This window comes from Pelodiscus sinensis, chromosome 8 (assembly GCF_052426305.1).
Source record: "Pelodiscus sinensis isolate ZL-2025 chromosome 8, ASM5242630v1, whole genome shotgun sequence".
NCBI lineage: Eukaryota > Metazoa > Chordata > Testudines > Trionychidae > Pelodiscus > Pelodiscus sinensis.
The window spans coordinates 70,660,231-70,684,943 of NC_143059.1; the positions used below are offsets into that span (position 1 = coordinate 70,660,231).

The window sequence follows — 24,713 nt, forward strand, 5'->3', positions numbered from 1 at the left end:
GAGGAATATGTGCTGAAGAATCCTTAATGAAGGCCTAAACCCATAGGGTCCAACATGCTAACCACATGCGGCTGTTTGGCCAGTTGAGTGTGGCTAGTTGGCTTGAACAATGTGGCTAGTTCAGAACTCATTGGACACCACAGACCCTAAACCCAAGTAATGAGGCTGAAAATGTGGGTGGTAGAACCAGTAATCAGCAAAATTGTACATGCTCAGCTTTGAGGAGCACCTGAATCTTAGCTAAACCAGCAAAACCTCTTGAAAAGTTGGCTTGGAGATGGCAGGAGGGCTACCCTTCTTGTGGCCTTTCAGGACTTCCGTTAGCGGCATGGGCCAGAGGCCAAAACTCTGTTCAAAGGAATGTAAAAATAGAAGATGAATGGAGGTGGAGGGATTGTGTTTGCTAGACAGGGTTTGGGGGATTAGATGGAAGACTTCAATTTTTGTGTGTTTGGGGAAAGAGTTCCAAAGATGGGTTATTTTCACTGAATTGTAGCTGTACACCGGAGAGGGGAGTTAGTGGGCTTGGGTTTTATTCTCAGCTCTTTTGCAGGCTGGGCAAATAAGTGAGGCCTGGTCTACAGTACAAATAAACAGCGATGGACACATGGTGTTCTACCGGGGCTTCGTTTTGCCTGCTTGAAAGGAAGAAAGTTATGGCTGTATTAGAGGCATGTGTGTTTTAATATTGGTAGCCATGTAGGCTACAATGGGCTCATTAACATGTTTATAATATGGGCCTCATTCTGTACCTGTGGGCTTTGTCCACACTAAGATTTTTGTCTAAAATTTCCCTGCTGCACTGTGAGGAGCAACAGTGGGAGTCCTTGTATAGACAAGGCATCTCCAGCATTCTCCCCACCATGCTGCAGTCGAGGAGGGGGGGGGGGGGATAGACAATGTGATTAAAATACTGGGAGCCCGCTGAAGCCTTAGCTGTACTAGAGCCCCCACCAGTGAAATTGCACCAGTGAGGGCAATGGTGCAAAGTAGTGTAGTCACAGTGATAGGCAAAAAAGGCACGGTTGTAAGACCATACTCCTGTTTATGCATAGGTAATGCATAGGTTATGCATACATGGTTCTCCATTGGAAAATATTATAATGGGGTTAATGGGAGGTTGGTTGTAAGTACGGATGGTTGTAAGTCGGTGTATTCGTAAGTCGGGGAGTGGCTGTATTTGATCTTTGATGCTTAAAATAGTTGATCAGCAACTTGCTTTGGATCAAAGAGTTGGAATTCCCGCAAGTGCTTGGGTAGGACTCCTCCTCATCTGGCTGCCCCTTCTGCGGAAGGCAATGGGTGGATCTTCCAGAGAGTCAGACTGTTCTGACCACAACCAGAAAACCAGGCTGGGGCACCCAGCATGGAGCGATCAGGAGACAGATTGCCTCCAGCAACAGCAGTCCCTGCTGTTTACATGTAGAGGGAATAAACTAAACATTTTTTTAAAGTTATAGCTCTTGTGGCAGGAGTGGTCCGGTTGTCGCTAGTACAGTGGGGCTGTACAAGATGGGAGGGGTACACACAGTGGAACTCTGACTGGGTTGTGGTGATGTCAGTCTCCCTTTAATGGTGATGTCCAGGAAACACACGGCGTGGCTCTTTTTTGCTCTGACTTTTCTAGGAGAAAGAGAGCTATCCAAGGCAATATGTTTCTGGGTGAGGCTCAACGGTTCAGGACCCTGAAGTCACTTGGCCTCCTGGCTTCAGCCAATATTCCAGGCAAATGGGCATCCCCTAGAAATCCTCCATATCTCAGCTCAATGCTCTGGTCTTCCCAGCGCACCGAGAAACTAGTGCAACCAGCTCCTTCTGCAGGGCCGCTTTTTTTTGTCTTTGAAGAGGCAGTTCTCTGAATTTGCAGCTGTAAGATGCTCTGCCAACGGCTTTCTCTTCCCACGGTATTGCGTCTTTGTCGGAGTAAAGGTATCTTTGCTTTTTTACATTTTCCACACTTCACTCAGCAACAGACTGTAGTGGAGTCCCAAAGCTAAACTGAGGGTGGTGTCTCGTTGAGTCCCTCTCAAAAGAGCATTTTCCTTAAGGGGGTTGCAGGAGCTTCTCCCTTAGATTTGTGTAAAGATCAGGAACTCTGGATTAGCTTGGTTCCTTTTCCCCCTCTTGTGCACAGAGACCTTGACTTGTTTTCCCATTTGAGACCCTGCAACGTCATGGCCACCATTCTAACAGGTGAAGAGACCTGAATGTCCTTAGAGTAGAGCAACTAGACTCTTGGCGGGCAAGGGACCTGTGCTAGTTGACTTGAGCTCATGGAGCTGATCCACTGTTATATAGACTGCCAGCCTTAGGTTGGCGTCCGAGCCCTGGGATCTTCCCATCCTGCAGTGTCCTAGAGCCTGCGCTTCCGCCTACCTCCAAAAGTGCACACAACAGCGAAACAGACCCGTGAGCCTGAGTTGGCCGACCCGGCCCAGCCAGGGACATCTAGTTGCCGTGTACCCTCAGAGCTTTGCTAGTCTCCCCTTTAGTCAGCCTGTACGGGATCTTTCCAAAAAGTGCCCCGTTGCTGGAAAAAACGTGTCTAAACCGCGGTTTCACTCTCAACATGGCGCTTGTTCGAAACAGCGCCATGACGCGATTATGCAAATGCAGCTCAGGATATTTAAATCCCTGCTTCATTTGCACTTTCAAAACATCTAATTTACATCCCTCTGCCAACACACGGGTGTAGTTTAGATGTAGCCTGAGAAGATGGGTTTATTGTTTGTTTGGTTGGGTTTTTTTGGGGCTTTGCTTCTGACTTTAGGCCACTCGGCCCCAGTCTAGCGCTTCAGTTTTCCCATATGTAGAATAGGGAGGATAATTAGTGATGGGCATGGGATGTCCCATTCCAATCCTGTGTCATATTTCCAAAAATGTGGCGGGTGGAGGTGTTTTGAGATCAAAGGTTTGCCTCTGGCCTTTTTCTATGGATGACACTTGCCCACTTCTCGTAGGTGTGAGGCTTTATGAATGTCTGAGACACACGTGGGGACCCGTGAAGGGAAGGGGCTATGTAATAAAGTGCAAAGATTTTACTCTGTGGTTCCGCTCTTTACAAAACACACCACTTCATGGTTCTCGCTGTCGAACCGCATCCATTTCCAGGGGGGGTGAAGAGAACAGAAGTCAGCCCCTCCGAGTCAGGGTGGAGGCCAGGTTGCTCTCTGGATCCAGTGCTTGTTTCAGAAACACCAAAAGTCGATGCCTCCACATGCACACTCGAAAGAGCCAACTGGCTCAGCGCCCTCAGTGACGCTTGGCAGCTTTGACAGCCGGCTGACTCCAGCCCATTACTGTGTGCAAACCAAGTCCAGCTCGACTTCCTGCTTTCACTGTCCTACTTGCTGGACGGAGGCCTGAGACCTTGTCATTGCTGGCCTGGAAGTGTATTGTGAGTGTCAGCAGCCCGGCAATAGGAAGGAGCCGATGAGGCATGCTCGCGGCCTGACAGATAATCAGTGGGCCGCCAAGCAGAGCTCTACCCTTGCCATGGCTCCCGGTCATGCGGAGCAGTTGAAAAGTAAGTAGAACAGCTGGACTCATTCTGCCCTTAACCGATGTTTGTCTTTTTCTCCCTCTGCTAGAAGAGAAATATGTCACAATCCAACCGTACACCAGCCAAGGGAAGGACGAGATTGGGTTTGAAAAAGGGGTCACCGTGGAGGTCATCCAGAAGAACCTGGAAGGATGGTGGTACATAAGGTAAAAAGTTTTTTCCTGCAGGCAAATTTATTACAGCACTTACGATCTTTGGGCCTTTTGATAATTAGTTCCACATCCGCATCATGTAACATTCTCTGTCGAGAGAAGAAAACCTGAGTTAGTAACCAGAAGGCATGCTAGGCAGAAGTGCAGAGGAAAGCTACAGAAGACCAATACACCATGTGCAGTATTGATTGCAGTGAGGAACATGGGCTGTGAAGTCTGTAGACCTGAAATATTTTGATAGGAAAGTCTTGTCTTTTTAGATTTCAAATTAAAAACCCATATCCCAGTCAGCAAATGGCACTTCTCTCCTACAATGGATCATTGTAATGTGTGTGCAGCTGGCTATTTTTTGAGTCTGTGTGTCTTTCTGCAAAGTATTTGGCGAATCCAGTTTTACTAATGCTGGAAGGTTGCTGTTTGGAGTCAGGTAGCTTGGGGCAGCTTTTTTCTTTTCCTTAAACGGGTTTGGGTGATCAGCCCATTGAGTGCAGAATAAATTATTGTGGAGACTGATGCATTCATGAGACTTCAAATAATGGTAAAATCCTACAGGGCCAGACTTTCAGAGTTCTTTGCATCTCCAAGATAGTCCTTGTATGCAATTGTAACCTGTATGCCACAAACAGATAGAGATATGCATGCAAATTGGATGTGCAGTTCTGAAAATAGCTGCAGTTTTCCCTTATGACTGCCAAACTCCCTTGAAAAGAGTATGACACCATGGCTTAGGCATTTCTTGGATAGAGATTTAATGTATTTGGATCAATACTTGTCAAGAATGGGCTCTTGATACAGGTTTAAAAAGCCACCGGTACTCTCATGCCCTAATCATGACACAGGTCTTTGCGCATGACTGTAAAGTTTGGGGTGTCAGCTTGTGAGTGTTGTGTAGGACCATTCCTATTGATTTAAATAGACAATAGACACAGAAAGACGGTTAAAGAGAACTTTGTAATTCATGAGATCTAGCCTTTCTGTTCATCTTTTTGCCTCTACTAGATTTTTGTTTGCTTTTCTAATTGGAGTCTGCTCGGTTTATAACAGGAAACTATATGAATTCTGATTGAGAAAGTACAGTCGGAACCCACATTTTAGTGCTTCATGCATGATAAACATGTTAGTTTTGTATCTCTTTGGGTGTGTCTAGACTACCTAGTTTTGTCGACAAAAGTGGACTTTTGTCGACAAAACAATACCAGCGTCTACACTACCACGGAGTTCTGTAGACATAACGTCGACAGAACTCCGCGGTTTTGTCGACGCTGGTATACCTCATTTTACGAGGCATAACACTTTCTGTCGACAGAACTCTGTCAACAGAAGGTGTTATTGCCTGTAACACTGCGTCCAGACTACGGAGTTCTGTCGACAAAGCGGCTTGCTTTGTCGACAGAACTCCATGTGTCTGGACGCAAATTGTCGATGGAAGTTTTGTCGACAGTTTCTGTCAACAAAACTTCCGTCGACAAAACGCGGTAGTCTAGACGTACCCTTAGATTCTTCCTAACAAGGAGGCTAATTAACTAAAGTCTTGCAGGAGCGAACGAGCTCTAGACATTGGTCAGGTCACAATTTTTTCCACCCTATTAATCATTCACATGACTTGAGTCCAACTTTGAAGATTGAAGAACAAAACATGCTGGTTTGTTGTAGGATTCTTTTCATCTTCATAAATAACAATTCTGCAAGCATCTGGATCTCTTTTGTGCTTCAAAATTGTGTGGGGTTACTCTTTTGTGTAATGTCGAGTGGGCACACTTAACTTGGACAAAAAGGGAAGACTCCTTATTACTTTTTCCAGCAGAACTTTTTACTTGAACTTTTCCCAGCAGACCTGTCTTTAGGCCCAAGCTAGCATCTTTTGATGGGTTTTAATTGCACTTTCAGACCAAGGATCCAATCCTGGAAGGTTTTATGTTCGTGATTCCTGTAGAAATCAGTGAGTTGAGGATGCTCAGTATGATCCATATTTTGCAATCTGTGTCTCTTCTTGGTTATGCAGATCCTGTTTGGAGACACAGCATTTCGAATTTGAAGTGTTTGGGATATGGGGGACTTAGTAGCCACATAACTACTGTTAATGCCAAACTATTCCCTGGTTTGGCAGCTTGTATCCGAGCCCAAGGAGTCAAGCCCTCTCTCAATGAGATACTATTTGGAAGAGCATTGCGAACCTCTCCCTGCCACTAGCCACGGCGTAGGTACAGTATGGGGTAAAAAGGATTTCTTTGAGGACTCTTACACTAAAAGCCTTCATCAACTTCACACATTGATTTAAAACATTGTAAAGGCTTTTAAGAACACTTGTAGCACTGCTTGAGCAACGCCACCCTAGTATTCAGCAATACCTCAGTCCAGGTGTTTAGCTAGTTACATTGAAATGCTCCTTATTTTGTCCTGCAGGGACCAAAGTAGGTGAGGTCCGTATAAATCCGGTTGCCATTTAATCTGTTCCATTGGAAATACGGACGCAATACGTGTATTAAAGTTTTCAGACCGTTGTTGTTGGATTTTTATTTTTAACCAGGTCTACCTTAAAGATGTTAACAAGCTCCACCTTAAATATGTAATTTCCCAAAATTCCTGGCCATGTGCTGATCCTCATTTCCTGTCTTTCTCTTTTTTCCCTCCAGTTTGCTTCCCCCTGGAGTAATTCCAGTGCTCTGAAGCTGGAAAGCAGATGTTAAGGGAACCAAAGCTCAGACACACAGAGGCTCTCTTGATTTTTTTTTTTTTTTTTTTTTAACATTCCTATGGCTTGAATCTGACTTTTTTTTTCTTCATGTACATTAAAATGAAAAAGGGGTTTTGACTCTGAAGCCAAATCAATGCCCCTAACCCTGTAACCCTACAACTGTATTTCAATCCCTGTTGCATTGAAACACCTTATATTTCTTCTCCTTCCTTTCCCCTCTTTCATGTTGTAACTTGAGAGGCACTTAATTTTTGATGTGTTGAAGACTGAGCTGGAATCTTCATTACCTCTTGATTGGGTTCAGCCATGGATTGCTGTCACTCGCCTCCGTGATCATATTACACACTTAATAGCTGAAGTTACAGTCAGTTATTCAGCTGCTGCTTTATATCGGTTATATCTGGAAAGCCTTGGAGCTGTTCTCATGCTGACAGATAAGGGTTGTCACGGTCTTTTGACATGCAAGTTACTGATCAAGGTTTTAATAACTGGCCTGCCTTTGATTTCCAGGACTAGAATGAACATTAAACCCCTCGCGCACGCAAGGCAGTTTGCTAGGCTGTAAACTGAAATGCCGATGGAAGGAAAATCGAGTAAGATTAGACGTGCCTGTGACAGATGGCAAATTGACGGGAAGGCCCGTGGCTGAGGGTTTCCCTGCAGTGCGGGTGGGAGGTGCCACTGAAGGGCAGGTAACCATGCAGGCTGAAAAGTGGCTGTGAAGGTGATGCAGTATGAGTGGTATCGTCACTCGGCACCGAAGTACAAGCCTGCCAAGGACCCCGGAATGAACTCCAATGGCTAGCGTCACTTGTGCTGCCTACCTAATCCTCCCACCCTGACAATCCTTCCAGGCTACAGCTACACTAAGAGTTTTCTCTGCCAAAAATATGCTAATGAGGGACTCTTTTGCATGAGTCGTGATCTCATTTGCATATTTTCTGCTGATCCGTTTTTGCGCTGGGGTTTTTGCGCACAGTGTGGACGTTTTCTCCTTGTGCAAAAACCCTCTTTTTCCACAAGATCCTTATGCCCCAAAAAGAGGTATACTGATCATATGGAAAAAGGGGTTTTTGCTCAAAAAGAAAATGTCCACACTGCTTGTTTTTGTGCAAAAACCCCAGTGCAAAAACGGATTGGCAGAAAATATGCAAATGAGATCATGACTCATGCAAATGAATCCCTCATTAGCATATTTTTTGCTGAGGAAAACTACTTGTGTAGACGTAGCCCCAGAGATCAAAGCTAGATCAGGTACACCAGCTGGTGCTGCACTCGTACCTCCCGGCTGCATTATAGACCTTGCAGGAGAACCAAGTGATCTGGGTTTTATTCCTGGATATTCCTATGGGAGTTCAGTGAGGATATTTAATCTTCTTGCCTGGTTACCCTGCCTGAGAGGGGGAGAATGAGTGATCTCTAACAAAAGCTGAATCCATTCAAGTTTGTGAAACGGTTTGGGCTTCTCCGATGGAAGGGCACAATATTGGTTGCAGCTGTACCAAATTCCTGTCCTACTTGGCCTATGTACTTGGAGGTCATTGCTGATGGTGACTATTGCATATTACTTCTCATTAGAATGGTCTCCGCACTGCATCTACTTCTTAATGTTGAATTGGGGCAAACTGCAGCCAGCAGCGAGATGGTCAGTAGTTTTGTGTGGTTTAAAAGTGGCTGCCATAGATAGAAATGTTATAAGGTCACTAAAGCAATCGGAGCCAAATGGAATTCATTTGGCAACCCAAAAATGTCAGATAGTAAAATGAACAAACCAGCATAGAGTCTTTATCCATTACTGCTACCTTTCTGATTTGAAAAAATGTGAACACTTGTAGTCCTGTGTGGATTAAGATCTATGCAATTCATACTCTTACTTGATTTAGTAACATGAGCGACATTTGAAATCAGTCAGACAGAATAGTTTGACATAACTCCCAAGTTTGACATAACTCCCAAGTAAGTAACAGGAACTTCAGATATTTTGAAATCTTCAGAATACCAGGGAATGCATATTAATCCTACCCAGGGGCTTTCTGTTCAAAACACTTATGGGGAGGGATAGAAAAGGGCCCAATCATAAAATTCAGATCCAAATCACACTCATTATGAAGACAGGCCTAAGCCAGGACATTTGGCTCTGGATGTTTTCCAGTGTGTGAATTTTGGTCCTGGGTCTCCCCACTGGGGCTATTTCAGCGCAGGAGTGTGATGGAGTGTTAGGAGAGGGTTGCTTATGACCACGTCTTGCTGTTTACAAGAGACTTAGCAGGTGCCCGGACTGTTACTTTTGTGATATTTTGTGCCTGCTGAGATCAGTTAAGACCTGCTCCAAAGAGAACTACCTCTGTCCTTCCTTGACATGAAATAGGATTACTCTAATTGATGGGGAGAATGAGGGCAGGGAGAGAACTCCAAGGTCTGTCATGCACCAAATTTCAGGAATTCCCCGTCGGTGAGAATCCAATAGCGCCTGGTGCCTTCACACTGCTGTTTTCAATTCATACATGGAGCTAGCAGCTGTCTAAGACTCCCTTGTATGGTTTTTAATATTGGCTACTTCAGGGAGCACAGTATGTCAAAATATTGTTTCCAGATCTTGTGCTGTAGCTGACTGTGGCCCTAGTGAAGGATCATTATTGCTGCATGCTGAAATGTTACAAAGCCGGGACTGGATTGCATGGCCCTAGATTTTTACTCCTGTATAGCAGAAGCAGGAGGGTGTATCTATTGTCACTGTCCAAAAATACTGCAGCAAACAGCAATAATTGAGTCATGGAAGTGTCTGAGTTACAGATATGGAGAGCAGGCCTTGGCTTTACTTGTCTCTCTTGAGGATGCAATCCCTTACAAAACTAAGTCTTTTGAAGCCTTAGATTGAGCTGGCTGGTAGGGATTGGTGGTAAACCTTCTGCTAAATCGTGTAAATACAGCTTTTTGTAGTAGTCTCAAAGCAAACCATTTTAGATAATGACACATTCTCCACTTGATTCCTCCTCAGGACTCCTAATGAAATTAATCAGTGTTTTGACAATGAATGAGAACAGAATAAACCCAATAGCCTTAAAGAAACCTCAGCTAATCTGATTCTTCGTGTCAAAGTTCACTTAAGGATTACTTAACTCTCCTTTATATTTTTCCAGACGCTGCCTTTTCTTTCCTGCAAGTCTCCATTTTTTGTGATGGAAACCTCAGAGCCCTGCCACTTTAACCTTTTTTTATTTCCTGCAAATTTCCTGAGCACTGGGAATCTAACGGTGCCTGCATTCCCACTTACAGTTCACGTGCCCACCCCAGGTACTTTGGGAGATTAAAGAGACAGGGGCTTCACTGATTTATTCTGGAGTAAGTTAGGGTTTCACTAGGGAAATCAGAGTTATCCCTGTAGTCCTCCCCGGAGCCTGACTGTAATCTGCAATTGCTGATGAAGTGTCAGAATAGTAAGAGTTTTAAAAAAAACTTTCCCAAAAGGCCAGCTGTGGAAGAATGACAAATTTCAGCCTGGGAAAGAGTGAGCGTTCAGCTGTATGCGCCTGGACTACATATCGTATTTGGTCTAGGTTCAGCTTTTAATAAAGAGTCCTTCAAATAGTCCCAGATTTACTTTTTTTTTTTTAATTTAAATCAGGTTTTCACATTGAATTTTGTTCTAATCAAATAATTTCTCCACTTCTACGATGGCATGAGGTCAGGCCATAGCTCTTGCCTGCTGTCAATAAGAGGCATTCACACTGGGTCAGGGATGTAAAGAAAAACCCTCTTGCGCAATGCCATTACACCTATTACTTTTCAGGAAGAACGGCATTGCGCAAGCGGGTTTTTCCTTGCGCAAGAAGGGGCAGTGTAGATGCTCCTTCTTGCGCAAGAGCCTCGTCTGAAAAAAATGTGGCTCATTAGGATTGCAAATGAGGCTCGGCGACATTCCACGCTTAGCCTCATTTGCATATTACTTGCGCAAGAAGCAGCGAGTCTAGACCTAGCCTTAGGGTGCTCTTGAAACAAGAGGTGTAACTTCTGTTAAAATGACTCCTTGTTCCGTGCTAATTAAGTGGACTTTGAGGTGACTAAGTATAGAAAGTAGGAAAAACTTAAATAGATTAATAGCACCTTAAAGACTAACAAAACATGTGGATGGTATCATGAACTTTTGTGGGTGCAACCCACTTTGTCAGGTGACCGGAGTATTAGAAGTCCAGATCCAAGAATAAATAAGGGAAGGGAGAGGGGGGAGGAGAAAAAAAAAAGACTGAGTAAATTGTTCTTATCGGCCTGTTGTAACTATTTGTATTAGCCCGTTGGTTGTTTAGTAAGTTGTCAGCCAGCAAATGTCCTTGTTCACGCCATTTGCATAAGAATTAAACTTGTAAATGAAGTTACATTCAAATCCTTCTCTGTGTATTTGGCTTGTGGAATTGGCCTGAAACAAAACGGTGACTTGGAGATCCATTAATGAGTGTCCAGGCAGATTAAAGTGTTGTTTTTTCAGATATCTGATTTGTGTAGAGACTGTCCTATAGAGACTGTCCTGTTTGGCCAATATACATGGCAGTTGGGCCTTGCTGGCATTTAATGGCATAGATCACATTAGTGGACGTGCAGTTAAATGAGCCTCTGATGTGGTAGCTGATGTGGTTGGCTCCAGTGATGAAATCACTGTTGTAGGTGTGTGGGCAGAGCTGGTACTGGGGCTGATTGCAGAGGTGGGTTCTGGGATGATTATGATGGAGGTGTGTTGCATGGTTATTGGAAAGAATGTGTGAGGTTAGGGGTTGCTTGTAGGTGAGGGTTGGCCTTTTCCCCCAAGGTCTCTAAGGGTATGTCTACACTACCACCCTAGTTCGAACTAGGGTGGTTAATGTAGGCAACCAGAGTTGCAAATGAAGCCCGGGATTTGAATTTCCTGGGCTTCATTTGCATGTTGCCAGGCACCGCCATTTTTAAATGTCTGCTAGTTCAGACTCCGTGCCCACGGCTACACGTGGCACGAACTAGGTAGTTCGGAATAGGCTTCCTATTCCGAACTACCTGTACTCCTTGTGGAATGAGGTGTATAGATAGTTCGGAATAGGAAGCCTATTCCGAACTACCTAGTTCGTGCCACGTGTAGCCGTGGGCACGGAGTCTGAATTAGCAGACATTTAAAAATGGTGGTGCCTGGCAACATGCAAATGAAGCCCAGGAAATTCAAATCCCGGGCTTCATTTGCAACTCTGGTTGCCTACATTAACCACCCTAGTTCGAACTAGGGTGGTAGTGTAGACATACCCTAAGAGTGAGGGGTCATTTTCCAGGATAGGTTGTAGATTGTGGATAATGCATTGGAGGGGTTTCAGTTGTGGACTGTAGGTGATGACAAATGGAATTCTGTTCTCTCTTTGGCCTGTCTTGAAATAGTTCATGTCTGGGTACTTTTTTGGCTCTGTCGATCTTTTTTTTTTTTTTTCCACTTCTCCGGGTTGGTATTTTAGTTTTATGAATGCTCTATGTAGATCTTGTAGGTGTTTCTCTCTATGGAATTGGTGCAAATCCAGTTGTATAGAAAGTAGATGAATTCAGACGACAAAACCATGACAAAACCCAACTTATGGTGCTAAGATGCTGTCTGCACCATTTTTTGCCTGATCCGTTGTATCTGGAAGGACTACAGAAGCTGTTCCACAAGGTAATGATCTTTTCTTTTCATATGCACAGACATCTAGGTAAAGAAGGCTGGGCCCCAGCATCGTATCTGAAGAAGGCTAAAGATGATCTTCCCTCTAGGAAAAAGAACTTAACTGGGCCAGTGGAAATTATAGGCAACATCATGGAGATCAGTAACCTACTGAACAAGAAACCCTCCAGTGACAAGGAAACCCAAGCAGATAACGAAATGGCAGAGTCCCACGTTGCGAAGAAAGAAATCAGCTTGCCCATCCTCTGCAACGACTCGAACGGCAATGCGATGATGACCCCCGACAAGCAGGCTTCAAAACTGACTCAGGGATCTCCTGCTGTAGCGAGGATTGCACCACAAAGAGCTCAAATCAGTAAGACCAGAATGTATTGTTGATCTGTGCATGGGGGTTTGCTCAGGGGGCCCATGCTGAACTAGTGTAGGGAATGAGTTGAGTATAGAGAAGTGGTGGGTAGCCTGAAACCCCTTGGGATTGTGTGTGGGGTCCAGGAGACCTTTTGTTTACTGTTACCTGCTCGCAGGGTTGCCAGGTTCTGCTGCTTTTGTCTGCACAGGGTTTTTTTTTTTTTTCGTTTCCCCCCCTCCCTTCTTCCCCTACTGGTATTACTGAAGTGGCACGCATGTAAAGCGAGGGCACGGGAAATGAGATGCGGGGCTGATTGCACACAACATTGTAAGAGCCACGTGCTCCCTCTGCATCCGGTCACAGTGCTGCTATGGTTGTTGCCACCCCTGCAAATTCTAGGTACGCAACAGCAGTCGGCAAAGCTGCCCTGTCCCAGGAGACAGTCTGTCGCAACAAGCTTGCAATCTACTGAGATGGAGGGCCACTCATGCAGCCTGCTTGCTAGCCTTGGTTGCCCCTCTAGAGCAGTGTTTCTCAGCCTTTTTTATGAAAAAAGTACCCCCAGTACCTACAGTTTTCAGATACACAATTTTTTTTTCTACCATTGCAACACATTTGTTTAAACTTAATCGTAGCCAGGCAGGCGACGAAATTTTTGGGATGTAAAAGGTACAAAAATAAGAAAGCGCAGTAAAACTTAAAACCCGTTTTCTCCAAATTTCAGTTGACGTACCCCCCCAGACTTCTCTCGAGTACCCCTAAGGGTACTTGTACCACTGGTTGAGACACACTGATCTACAGCATGTTCTCAATCAAGGGCTGCCCTTTTTACTGCATGGCCTACAAGCATCTGTTGCTTCACCTGCCGGGAAGCTCATTCACATGGGCAGTCCACAGAATGCAGGCATATGAGAACCTCTGGGCTAGTGACAATGCTACAGATGCAGGTGTGTGCAAGAATGAATGTGTACATCAGCAGGCTTCTGTGCGAGTGAAAGGAGTCTGCTCACGGGGATTTAGATGTAATTTCAGGACCCGTGTTTGTAGTAGGTGTCGGTTCCAAGTTGCACTGATTCTGGAGAACGAGTTCTGCTTCACCACACCAACCACAGGCCTCGGTGTGGTAGAGGAACTTGTGCAAACTTCAGAATTCTGATTCCTAGAACAAATCTGCTGGGTTTTTTTCCCCTCAGAGTAGGCTGTAAAATGAGACCTCTGAGTACTAACCTCTGTATTAAAGTGCCCCTCTGGTGACCAGAGCAGATAACTGGGCATTGGAACACCTGGATTCCGTTGGTCACTCCTCCATTTGCCTACTGTTCCTGTGAGGCCAGTCACCCCAGCTGTTGTGTGTCTGCTGCCTCCTCTGTGAGATGGGGCTGATGGCGCAACCAGCCTTTGCAGAGAGCTTTGATACACTGTGACTGAGTCGGCTGCATTAATGTTCTTGTTCTAATGGATTCCTTTTACTATTGAAAAACCTGAACACTGAGCCAATTTCTCTGCTGGTCCAAGTCCTGTGAAGTCAATGGTGTTATTTCAGGAGAGAATATAGCCCACCGGTTTTTAAAATTTGTACACTGGTAGCCTTTGGAGACTACTGAAGTAAGCTTAGCAATTTATTTCCAGTATAAATTAGAAAGTTTTCAGTGTTCTTTTACTTTTCTATACTATTGGAAATATCTTGATCATGGCAAATAATGGAATTTTCTAACCGCAAGTCCTAATTTAGTTATCTAGGACAGTTGGCAGCTTTAGAAGGATTTTGCTTAGCACAACTTACAAAGCTAAAAAAATTAACTTTCAAAACTTTTTTTCCCCATAGGCTCTCCAAATCTAAGAACTAGGCCTCCACCTCGGAGAGAATCCAGTCTGGTTTGTGTTTTCTTTTTATATTTAACTACTACCTCTGTCACGTAGACAAAATATTTAAAGGAACCCTGTCCCCCTCACCCAGTACACAAGGCTTCTGAGGAGATTTTTTTGGTTACTTGATTACCTGTTCTGTTACCTCCCTCTGGGGTGGGGCGGGCAGTAATTTTTGAGGGGGGGGGGCACTCCAAGATTTTGGGTCACATTCTTCCATGATATTAATGGAGGAGATATGGAGGTTGGGTGCAGAGGGGAGCTTGGGGTAAGGAATTGGGCTGCAGGAGGGAGATTGGAGTCTGGGAGAAGAAGGTGGTTGTGACCTAGGGCAGGGGACTGGAGTGCAGGGGTTTGGGATGTGACCTAGGGTAGGAGGGGACTGTGATCTAGGGCAGGAGATTGGGGTGCCAGATCTGGGAGGTGGTCTGGGTGTAAAAGGGGGATAGGGTTTGGGTATGAGTGGCAAAAAGTTGAGGGTTGGGGCAGGAAAGGGCATGGGGGGCCAGAAGCAGGCTGTGGCCAAGAGACTTACTTGCCAGCTGCCAAACTTGCCTGCCTGCAAAGCTAAGGCTTGCAGAGTTTAAATCGTTTCTCAACCAGCCTGCCTGCTTGCCTGGCCATGTGCCATTGAATAACTGAGCGGAGGAGAGGGGGCCTGGTTCTTCTTGGCTGCCTGTTATTCAAACAAGCGGCTCCTGTTGGCTGGTTTCTAGTCAGAAACCAGCCAATGGGATTATGCTGGGGGTGGGGTGGCTCTTGAAACTCCCCCCTCCCCCCCATCCGCTCCAGTTTTGAAACCGAAAGGAAGCCCGACAGCTGCATTTCTGAGCACTGCTCGGGGTTGCGGGGGCAAGCAGAGGAGCCTGCCTGGGGCTCATCTCTACCTCTGTGGGCTAGATCCGGTGGCTTGGCAGGCCAGATATGGTCCACAGGCTGTATTTTGCCCAGGCCTGCTCTGGGGCATCTGGCATTGGCCACTGTAAGACAGGAGTGTGTTAGATGGACCTTGGTCTGAACAATATGGCTGCTCTTGTGTTCTTAAACACACTGCACCTAATAGAAAACAAGATGCACATTCTGGAATTTGCCCAGCATTCATGCTTGTGAGTCAGTGCATGTTCTGGAAAATGTTGCCTCAAGCGCTGTTCTTGATTGTGTGACTTCTCTCTTTATTTGTAACTATTAAAGTGCAGCGATCACTTAAAATAACTCCACTTAGAGAGGTGAGAAACTGGAATGCATGGGAGAAGCCATGTTATGAAGCACTTCATGATCTCTATTTTTGTTTTGGGGCACTTCACACCTAGGGACAACTTTTAATACAAGTTTAGTAATGTTGTGTAGAATACTATTTTTCACATGTAAAGTGTTCAAAGTTTAATATATAATATTGATGATGTGGTGCTTTGTTCCCATAACTTTTGTTGGGACCAAATGGGCTACTAATAATTAAGCTTTAATCATTGAGTAGAATAGTCTTAATCTTTGAAGGGATAATACTGTAGCTAGCCATTTAATGGTAACTAGCTCACATACTACCACTGGGGGGCAAGGGTGTAATACGACTTCTGTTCCCAACTGTAAGTAACAGCCATGACACTTCACTAGCCAGCTACATCTTGTTGGAATTGTGGCATATTTCAAAACCATGCATAGCATTTTGGGTGCATTGTGTAAACTGGGTATGTTTGAATCCTTCCTCTTTAAAAAGCGGCATAAAGACCAACAATGAAAAGCTCCAAATACAAGACCATAAATAGGATGTATAGATGTCCCCCTTTCTTCCTCCATGACTGAGATGGACATCTCATTAGAAAATGGCTTTTAGCAAGTCACCAGGACTGGCATTTCCCATTGGAACTTGAGAACTGTTATGCGCCTCTTTGTTGTTCATCATTATGCTTTGAGATGAACACGCATGAAGGACCCTGTGTTGAGACACTAATCACAGCATCCATCTAGGATTCAGATACAAAACAGCCGAATCTCAAGATCTGTTCTTCTGAAAACTGTGCAAATGTGAGTGCGATTTTCTTATGTTGACCAACTTGGGATGAAATCTCATGAAACTTTGGACACCACAAAACCAGAATATAGGCCCCTCTTCATTTTCCATGTTATCATGGACAAAAAATTGTAGGAAGCAGTCTCAGTTCAGGACATTTTTTTAATATAATTTGCCTAAGTGTAAAAAGTTTGGATGAAAAGTGTTAGACCACCTTGAATTGCTAGGTCAGTCTAACATCAATCACATGTGACAATAAGGACCAATAATCAACCCTTGAAGACTGTCCCTACCTCCAAGCTGGCTACATTAACACTGCAGCATCTGTTTAATTTTTAAGGCTGTTTGATACTTGTGGGAGGACAGATGCTAGGCGAGGGAATAGGTATTACTACAATTAGCATCTGAGCTTGCTCAGGGCCAACCTTTTAAAAAGCAGAATTGGCTCCCAAATCTGAGGCAGGCATAACGCTACTGAACAAAAGTCATGTCAATCAAATACTTGTTTGTAACCAAATGTCCTCTGCTCAGACCAGGGCCGTGTATTTGAATTCACTCTGTAGTATTCAACTCTTAGTTTTTAGCCTATGTGGTGATCTCAGACTTCTCTTAACATTTAACTGAGAGCTCAGTGTGGTTAATATTTACATCGGTTTCCTCTTGACTCTTTTCTTTGCACTAATTATTTTCAATTAGTCTTTTACTTTGGCAGGAATGCTGTAATTAACTCCATGATAACAAAACACACGTGAAGCATCCTGTATGTCTGTTCCCTATTAGCTCAGTTTAATTCAAGCCATCCTGAAGCCAAGCTGAAAGCATTATTCTGCTGCATCCCGTGCTATTTTTTAAAGTTTACAGTGGTGAAATTCAGAATTGAAACATCGCTAGGCAAGGTTTATATTTGGGCCAAACTACCTCCTTGCAGTTAAAATGATGCATGTTTCTTACATCAAGGGTGGTTTAGAAGTCAATGGAGCTGTATTTAAGAAAAAATGTTGCTGCTTTTCATCAGTTTCCTGGTTCAGAATCTTGCTGCCGCGATCTCTGTCTTAACTGTCTCACAGTTCAGACCTATATGTGTAAGTCATATTTTTAATGCAAGAAACTGATTTTGTCCTTAGCTCTTCAGTTTTTCCATCACAACTATGACCTGTGCTTATTAATAAAGAGCCATGTCATTTCATGCAGCACTTAAGTTAATCATGGATGCTATAGAGAGAAAAACGCTTAGAGAAATGGAATTTGACCCAGTTCCAATTTTTCTTTGTTCCCCTCCAAGATCTGAAAAGAAGCTAATAAAATTGCCCTATTGTTTTCAGAATTGGTTAATGATGAGGCAGGGGTTTGAACAAAATAGCTTCTTCTCTATTATGTGACCCAGTAGCTAGGTGGGTTGGACCTGGCCTGCTGGCAGCCTCTTGCCCACCCCTGTACTACGATGTAAATCAGGAAAAAGGAATGCCACTTGTTGAGCACCACTGGAAGCTGGCAAATAACAGTCCATGCGGATGCTCCAGCCTCTTATTGCTAGTTGCTCGCTAAACAAGACTTTTCTTTGTCGCCACAGGGCTTCCAGTTGCCTAAGCCCCCCGAGCCTCCATCCGTGGAAGTGGAATACTACACTATTGCAGAATTCCAGTCTTGTATTTCTGATGGAATAAGCTTTCGCGGTGGCCAAAAGGCAGAGGTGAGTGTATATGGTGCAGCCACACACAATGCTAATGTTTCTTAATGGCCGCGCATTGTACAAATGTTAGTGATGACTTTCTTCTGTTAACTCTCCAAACTAATGGCTGTGTTGATCATCGTCCCTTAGGTTATTGATAAGAACTCTGGTGGCTGGTGGTATGTACAGATTGGAGAGAAAGAAGGGTGGGCTCCAGCGTCATACATTGATAAAAGGAAGAAGCCCAATTTAAACAGAAGAACTAGTACTCTAACCCGACCCAAGGTCCCTCCTCCAGCCCCTCCCAGTAAACCAAAAGACTCTGAAGAAGGAACAGCTCCTGGGACTGTTTCATCGGGAGACACCCAGGACTCCCCACAAAAGCTCAAGTATGAAGAACCAGAGTATGATGTACCTGCCTTTGGTTTTGACTCCGAGTCGAATGAGAGCCATGGAGATGATAGCTCCTTGGAAAAACGTATGTTTCAGACACACAAGCCGTCCCCTGCCTCATCCCTGCAGAGAGCGAAGTTCAGAGTTGGCGAGTCTTCCGAAGATGTTGCCCTCGAAGAAGAGATCATCTATGAAAATGAGGGATTCAGACCATATGTGGAGGACACTTTGTCATGTAAAGAATCTAGTGGAGACTCGGATTCCCAAAAAAGCTCCTCGCTCGCTCTCATCAGAAGAAACTCTCCATGCTCCAATTCCCCCAAATCATCACTCCTGAAGCTTAAATCGGACAAAAGTGTTCAGCCCGATCTTGGAAAATGTCCCTTTTCTAGGAGCGAAGAGACAAAACCCAGATCCGCCTCAGATGTTGGCCTACATAGCATGCCAAAAGTAAGTGCAAAGAAGGAGTCTGGACTGAGCCCTTCCACCAAAGCAAAGCCCATGGTCAGACCCAAACCTTTCCTCAATAAGGCAGATTCTCAGGGCCAAGAAATAATGGATATTAGCACTTTAAGGCGTCAGCTGAGGCCAACTGGGCAGCTCAGAGGTGGACTTAAAGGTTCAAAAAGCGAAGAGTGTGAAAGCTCTCCACAAATAGCTCCTGAGAACCAGGAAGACTCCCTTAGAAGAAGCTCAGCAGATCTCATTACATCTCCCTCCCATTCCATTTTCTGCTCTAACCATCCAGCCAAGACCGAGCAAGAGAACGATGCAAAATGTTTCTATGTGACCACTGACTCTTACCAGAAGGTTCAGGATTCTGAACTCTGCTTCCCAGCAGGAGTGGAAGTGGAAGTGCTGGAAAAGCAAGCCAGTGGGTGGTGGTACATGAAGTATGGAGATATGGAAGGGTGGGCTCCTTCCCACTACCTGGTACTTGCCGATAACCAACAACGAGAAACCTCAGCCACAGAGACTGACCTCTCGCTGCCCAGGAACAGAAGAAATGAAAGCAAGTCCAATAGCTTGGAGAAGATAGAGAAAAGAGTTCAGGCTTTGAACACCATCAACCAGAGCAAAAAAGCAACGCCCCCCATCCCAAGCAAACCCCCTGGCGGCTTTTCCAAAACTTCAGGGTCTGTGAAAATGAGGAATGGGGTGAGACAGTTAGCAGTGAGGCCACAGTCTGTGTTCGTCTCCCCACCCCCGAAGGATAATAATTTGCCATGCTCCTTGCGCAGGAATGAATCCTTAAATACTACAGACCACCTAAGGGCTGTCCGCCGGAACTCCTCTTTCAGCAGTGCGCGGTCACAGCCCGGTGACTTGAAGACCAAGCAGGCTGATCAACTGGGCATGGAGGGATTGGAGACAGTCTCCAATCTGTCCACCCAACGCAATGGAATTCCAGTGTCCACGGTTCGGCCAAAGCCCATTGAAAAATCCCAGTTCATCCACAACAATCTCAAGGATCTCTATGTTTCCATTGCAGACTATGAAGGGGATGAGGAAACAGCAGGGTTTCAGGAAGGTGTCTGCATGGAAGTCCTGGAGAGAAACCCAAATGGTTGGTGGTACTGTCAGATCATGGATGGTGGGAAACCGTTTAAAGGCTGGGTGCCCTCAAATTATTTGGAGAAAAAAAATTAATGTTGCAATATCTCTAAATTCCCTAATTTATACTGTTCCTGCTAGGTACATCCTGAAGAAAACATTGGTATACCCTCAAAATAATTTCTGTGCTCTAGTATGTGCAAAGGGACTGATTAAGCTGTCCTGACGACAAGAGTGTGCTGCATTTGCAGAGCTTAATGGGATGAACGTGGCCTGAAGGAAATAAAGAAAAAGAAGAAACAGCATAGTCAAATGCCCTTTCTGGGAGGATGATGTTGCTAATCTGTGTAACAGGGTATGAGAGCCCATCTTTCCTCTTGTTAATGGTAGGAAACCAAACGTGTGCCTTTGCGAGAGATACACAAACTGATGCCTCCACTTGGGGAAATCGTTGGGGGGGAGTTTAGTGCCAAACAATTTAGAATTGCTGCTTCCTCTCTCCTTCCCCTCATCTCTGCATGGAATATCCGGAAGTTCTGAATGTGTGTTCACAACTTTTCACTGTGCAGCGCAAGTGGGAATTGGATTCTGAAATTGAAGCCCTTTCTAGAAGCTCAGATTTTTTTTCACTCTTCTCAACAGTCAGTTCCAGCGTTGGAGCCTTTTCATCGTGGAGAGATTTGGTCTCCAACTTCATCTGTGTTTTGTCACTATTACTAAACCTCAGAAATGATGTTTAGGAGGGTTGGGTTGGTTTGGTTTGATTTTTCTTGCTGCCCTTTTTTTTTTTTTTTTTTTTTTTTTTTCCTGTCAACTCTTGAGTTGAGACTCCAGGTATTCTAAGACTTGTATGGCTATCAGGAGCTTGCAAACACATCACAGAAACAAGACTATGGACACAATTTTGTGAACAATGCTTACTTTAAAGACTCCTTGTTAAGTTCAGTGTGGTGACTCCTGTCAGGAGATCCAGGTTGATTATCTTTCCTGAGTTGGGCTTCTCCAAATTGTTACCATTTTTAAATATACAAAATGCCCAAGGCCTCAAAGAAAAGCAATCAAATGTGTTACTCCTATTTTCACTGTCTGATACAAATTGGAGCATGTTCATAGGACCCATAAAGTGATTGCATTAGAAACAGCCATAACCGGTTGCAACATCAGTGTTTACAAAAAAGGCAGAGGGAAAGCCATTGAACTCAGTCTGCACAATCTTTAATTTGTATATTTTGGGGGAGTTGTTTTTGTTTTTCCTGTGCATTCTGGGTTTTTTTATTGGTTTACCAAAACATTTTTCTTTCAATGAAAATTATAATGGGAGTCAATTTTGCAATTGGTTTCCCACTTGAATCCAAAAAGTATATTTGTACCGCGAAGAATGCATGCAATTTTCAAGCTCAAAAACTCTAAAAACAAAGCAATTAGGCATACAATGTGACTAACCAAAAAGCTGCCTCTTCTCCCCACCTCTTTTTCTTTCGTGTTATTTATAAATTTAGTGTTTTAGAAATGTGACACATGGGGAGGAGGAAGGCCTTGGGAAAAATATACAATCATTTGGAAAGGACTTGGATTGTGGAGTTATTCCTAGGTAGCCAGCTCTTGTACTGTAAGCGTCAGTCGCTATAAATCCATCCTGTATTTGAGCAAGTCCTGCTTTTAGCAGTTTTTGTTGGTTTCATTAACCATTTAAGTGAAGATCAATGTCTGGCGGCTTAAGAGGCAGCATTTTTGGGTTCTGCTTTAAAGGAGAAAAAGTCACGAGTTGTTGTATTACTTGCCCTTTTTATTTTCCAGCCAAACTTCATGCCAGTTATCATTTGGCACTGAGAAGGTAAAGGGTATGATGATTTAGTTAGCTGGAACGTGGGTGAGGGTGGGCCCTAAAATAACACGTACCGAATGTGTTATCAGGGGAGTGTTTCACTGCCAAAAAAAATTACACAATTTACAAATTCTTCTTGACTTTTTTTTTGTTTGTTTGTTTTTTTAACTAATCACCACAAAAACTTCAAGGGAAAGATGCCTACAGCTGACATGATTGACATCCCTTTGCTAGCTGAAAAACCATTACATTGCAATCAAAGGCTGCAAATGGAGCTCTCTTGAAAGTTCTACCCATGAGAAATAGTGGGTGAGGTGGGGAGGGTGTTCTACTTGTGTCCAGCGTAAGTCACAAGGGGGAGGTGTATCTACACGACAGCCCATATCAAAATGTGTAGAGTCCTCTCTCTACCTTATGTTTCACTATATATTTGTATATATCCAGTTAACCACGTCGTACTGGATGTCTGTCTGAGGCGCTGCAGTCCCATCTCTCATGCTTCTTCCATTTTTAGTTGTACTAATATGGTAGCAGTCACTAAAGACTGCTGGAGCTGTTGTGAGGTTATAATAGAAGTATTCTATTCTTCTGCTGGACAGTATTAAATAGAGCAATACATAGTTATCTGCTAGATTGCAGTACTAACAGTAGTAACTTAGTGACTTGTATAGTGTTGTTTTGATTTAACAATAATGATGCGGAAGTGGTTCATTATTTTGAATTAATGCACTTTAACAATAAAAAAACCCAAAATGGAAGTCAACACAGTGAACTAAGTGCATTATTTAAAGGTGCAGTATATAATTGTTCATTTTTTAAAAGCACATATTTATTAAAATTAATTTATAATTATTTAAAAATATGCTAAAGTTTTGCTTTGACAGCACTTTTCATGAGGTCATCTCCCGAGGAGGCAAAAAATACAGCTCCCAATACTTCTGCATTGAGCCACTGAACTTGCAAAATACGGAACAGCGTGAATTTGTGCTCTTGCTGAGAGAGCCATGCTTCTGATCAGAAAGAAAACCATTTAGGAATATTCCCATTGTATCCAACAGAAAAAATAAAAGGCCACAGATACAAGAAATCGGAGTGGGGGTGACCTCTGGTGGGGTAATTGGAGCCTGCAATGGGGCTGACTTGATATAATCCTCCTGCATGTTTGGGGGTCGGGTAGCTTTGAACACCTCCGAGACTGGGTTCTGGAATCAGAATTGCTCAAACCCCACTGTGACCTACTTGGTCCTGCCAGGATCAAGCCTTTGCAATCGGGGCCATTATTAAACTTTGTAACATCATTTGTCCCCCATCCCTCTCCACCTGCCAGTCCATGAAATATTTCCCCTACACCTTAAACCAGTAGGTTGCTTGTTCAGCCCTGATTGAGGGACTTGGTTTAATCTGTCTGTGACATTGTGCGCAGCCAGTTCTCAACAGCAAAGTTGGCTGCAGCATAGAATGACTTGCAGCAGCAAGGTACAAAAGAATATCAGTAAGTGCCTGCAAATGCTGGTTTCTTGCAGGGATTTTCTCGCCAGTTAGTTCTGCTCACCAGCCATTGATTACTCCTGTGAAGCTTCTTTCAGATTTCAAAGAAGGAAACAGCGCTGAGAAGTTCGGCTTCTTTGTAACTCAGCCTCTTCCCCATAAAAAAAAAAATACACGCGTATGCCCGACAGAATGCAAAGTGACAATAAATGCATTTGATTTTAAATGAGACTTGGAGAAATGAAACGGAACTACATGAATGTCAGATCCAGATTACCTGCTATTCAGCAATGTTCAGATCTAGGCTTCACTTGAATGGGGTGGTGGTATCATAATGTTTTTACAAAAGCAGCAACATTAGTCTATGTACTGTTGTTGCCAAACCAACTTCTCTCCCCCTCCCTCCCACTTAAAAAACACTGGACCTGAAATAAATTAGAGACGATGTTGAGTTTTATTTTTGATGACAGCACTTTTTTTTGTGTAGTCAAATTCACTGTTTCCCTATGTAGCCAGCTCTTTCCCCCTCTTGGTTGTTAAGATCTTGCACAAAGTGACAGAGGAAACTCTCCCCCCGCCCCGACACATCCCAAAAAAATAAGAGAATTGGATTGCAAAAGAACAAAAAAATGGCAGGACAACTGAGGAGAAGATGAGGGAAGAGTTAATGGCCCTTTATTTATTTTAACTGAATTAGCCAAAACTGACACGAACGATTTTTAAATGTATGTATGAACCTCACTTGATAGCAGCACATATATAAATTGGTGGTGGTGGGTGTTTTGTTTTGTTTTTGTTTTTTAACTGGAAACAAGTAAAAGAAATTTGGAGAGCTACTGAAGTATTTTGTGGAGTCAGAGTGCCCTCTTGTGGTCAAAGGAGATGGGTGCTGCCATTCTATTGGGCTAAATAATTGCTTTGATCTAGCCATGCTTTCGAAAAAGTAAAATGTGCCCATTGAACCTGCAAAAGTCCAAGATGCATTTCAGTGATACCAAATTCCAAATTAAAAAATGTGAAATTGTCTTGCTGTATACTGCAACTTTAATAATAATGAGCACTTCTGAGTTCGTTATTGAGATTTATATAATGCCTGAAAAGTTTTCTTAATCCAGAAAAGAACCTTTCCAAATTAACTTTTTAAAAACTTCTTAGCCTTAAAAACTTCTTAGCCTTAATCACTTGAAGATGGTTCCTATTAATTGGCTTAACCTTTATGCCTTGCGAAATATGCATTTTAATATACCTGTGTATCAATTACTATACTTTGTAAAATCCAATTGTATTGCAAAAAGACATTAAGCATACACTATCTGGTACGGATGTGTGTTCATATGTATTGATTGCAAGTTTTCTTTTTAAAAAAAGTATATTATGGTTTGAATTTTTAGAAAGGACTGGATAACTAAAGTTTAACTTTTGCTCATAGTTGAATGTTATAAATGGAATTACTCCACATTTACACAGGTGTAGCTAAAATAATA

At 43.6% G+C, this 24,713-nt stretch overlaps 1 protein-coding gene across 7 annotated transcripts in view; it reads left to right on the plus strand.

The window, feature by feature from the left end:
• Positions 1-21,883, plus strand: part of SH3PXD2A (SH3 and PX domains 2A) — a 379,907-nt gene extending 358,024 nt beyond the window's left edge. For all 7 annotated transcript variants that reach the window (XM_075935538.2, XM_075935536.2, XM_075935537.2 and 4 more), the window contains 5 exons: positions 3,591-3,708; positions 12,098-12,432; positions 14,252-14,301; positions 17,871-17,990; positions 18,120-21,883. In XM_075935538.2, the coding sequence (XP_075791653.1) occupies positions 3,591-3,708; positions 12,098-12,432; positions 14,252-14,301; positions 17,871-17,990; positions 18,120-20,012 (2,516 nt within the window). In that variant the 3' untranslated portion in view covers positions 20,013-21,883. The remainder of the gene's footprint in view (positions 1-3,590; positions 3,709-12,097; positions 12,433-14,251; positions 14,302-17,870; positions 17,991-18,119) is intronic.
• Positions 21,884-24,713: the final 2,830 nt, after the last annotated feature.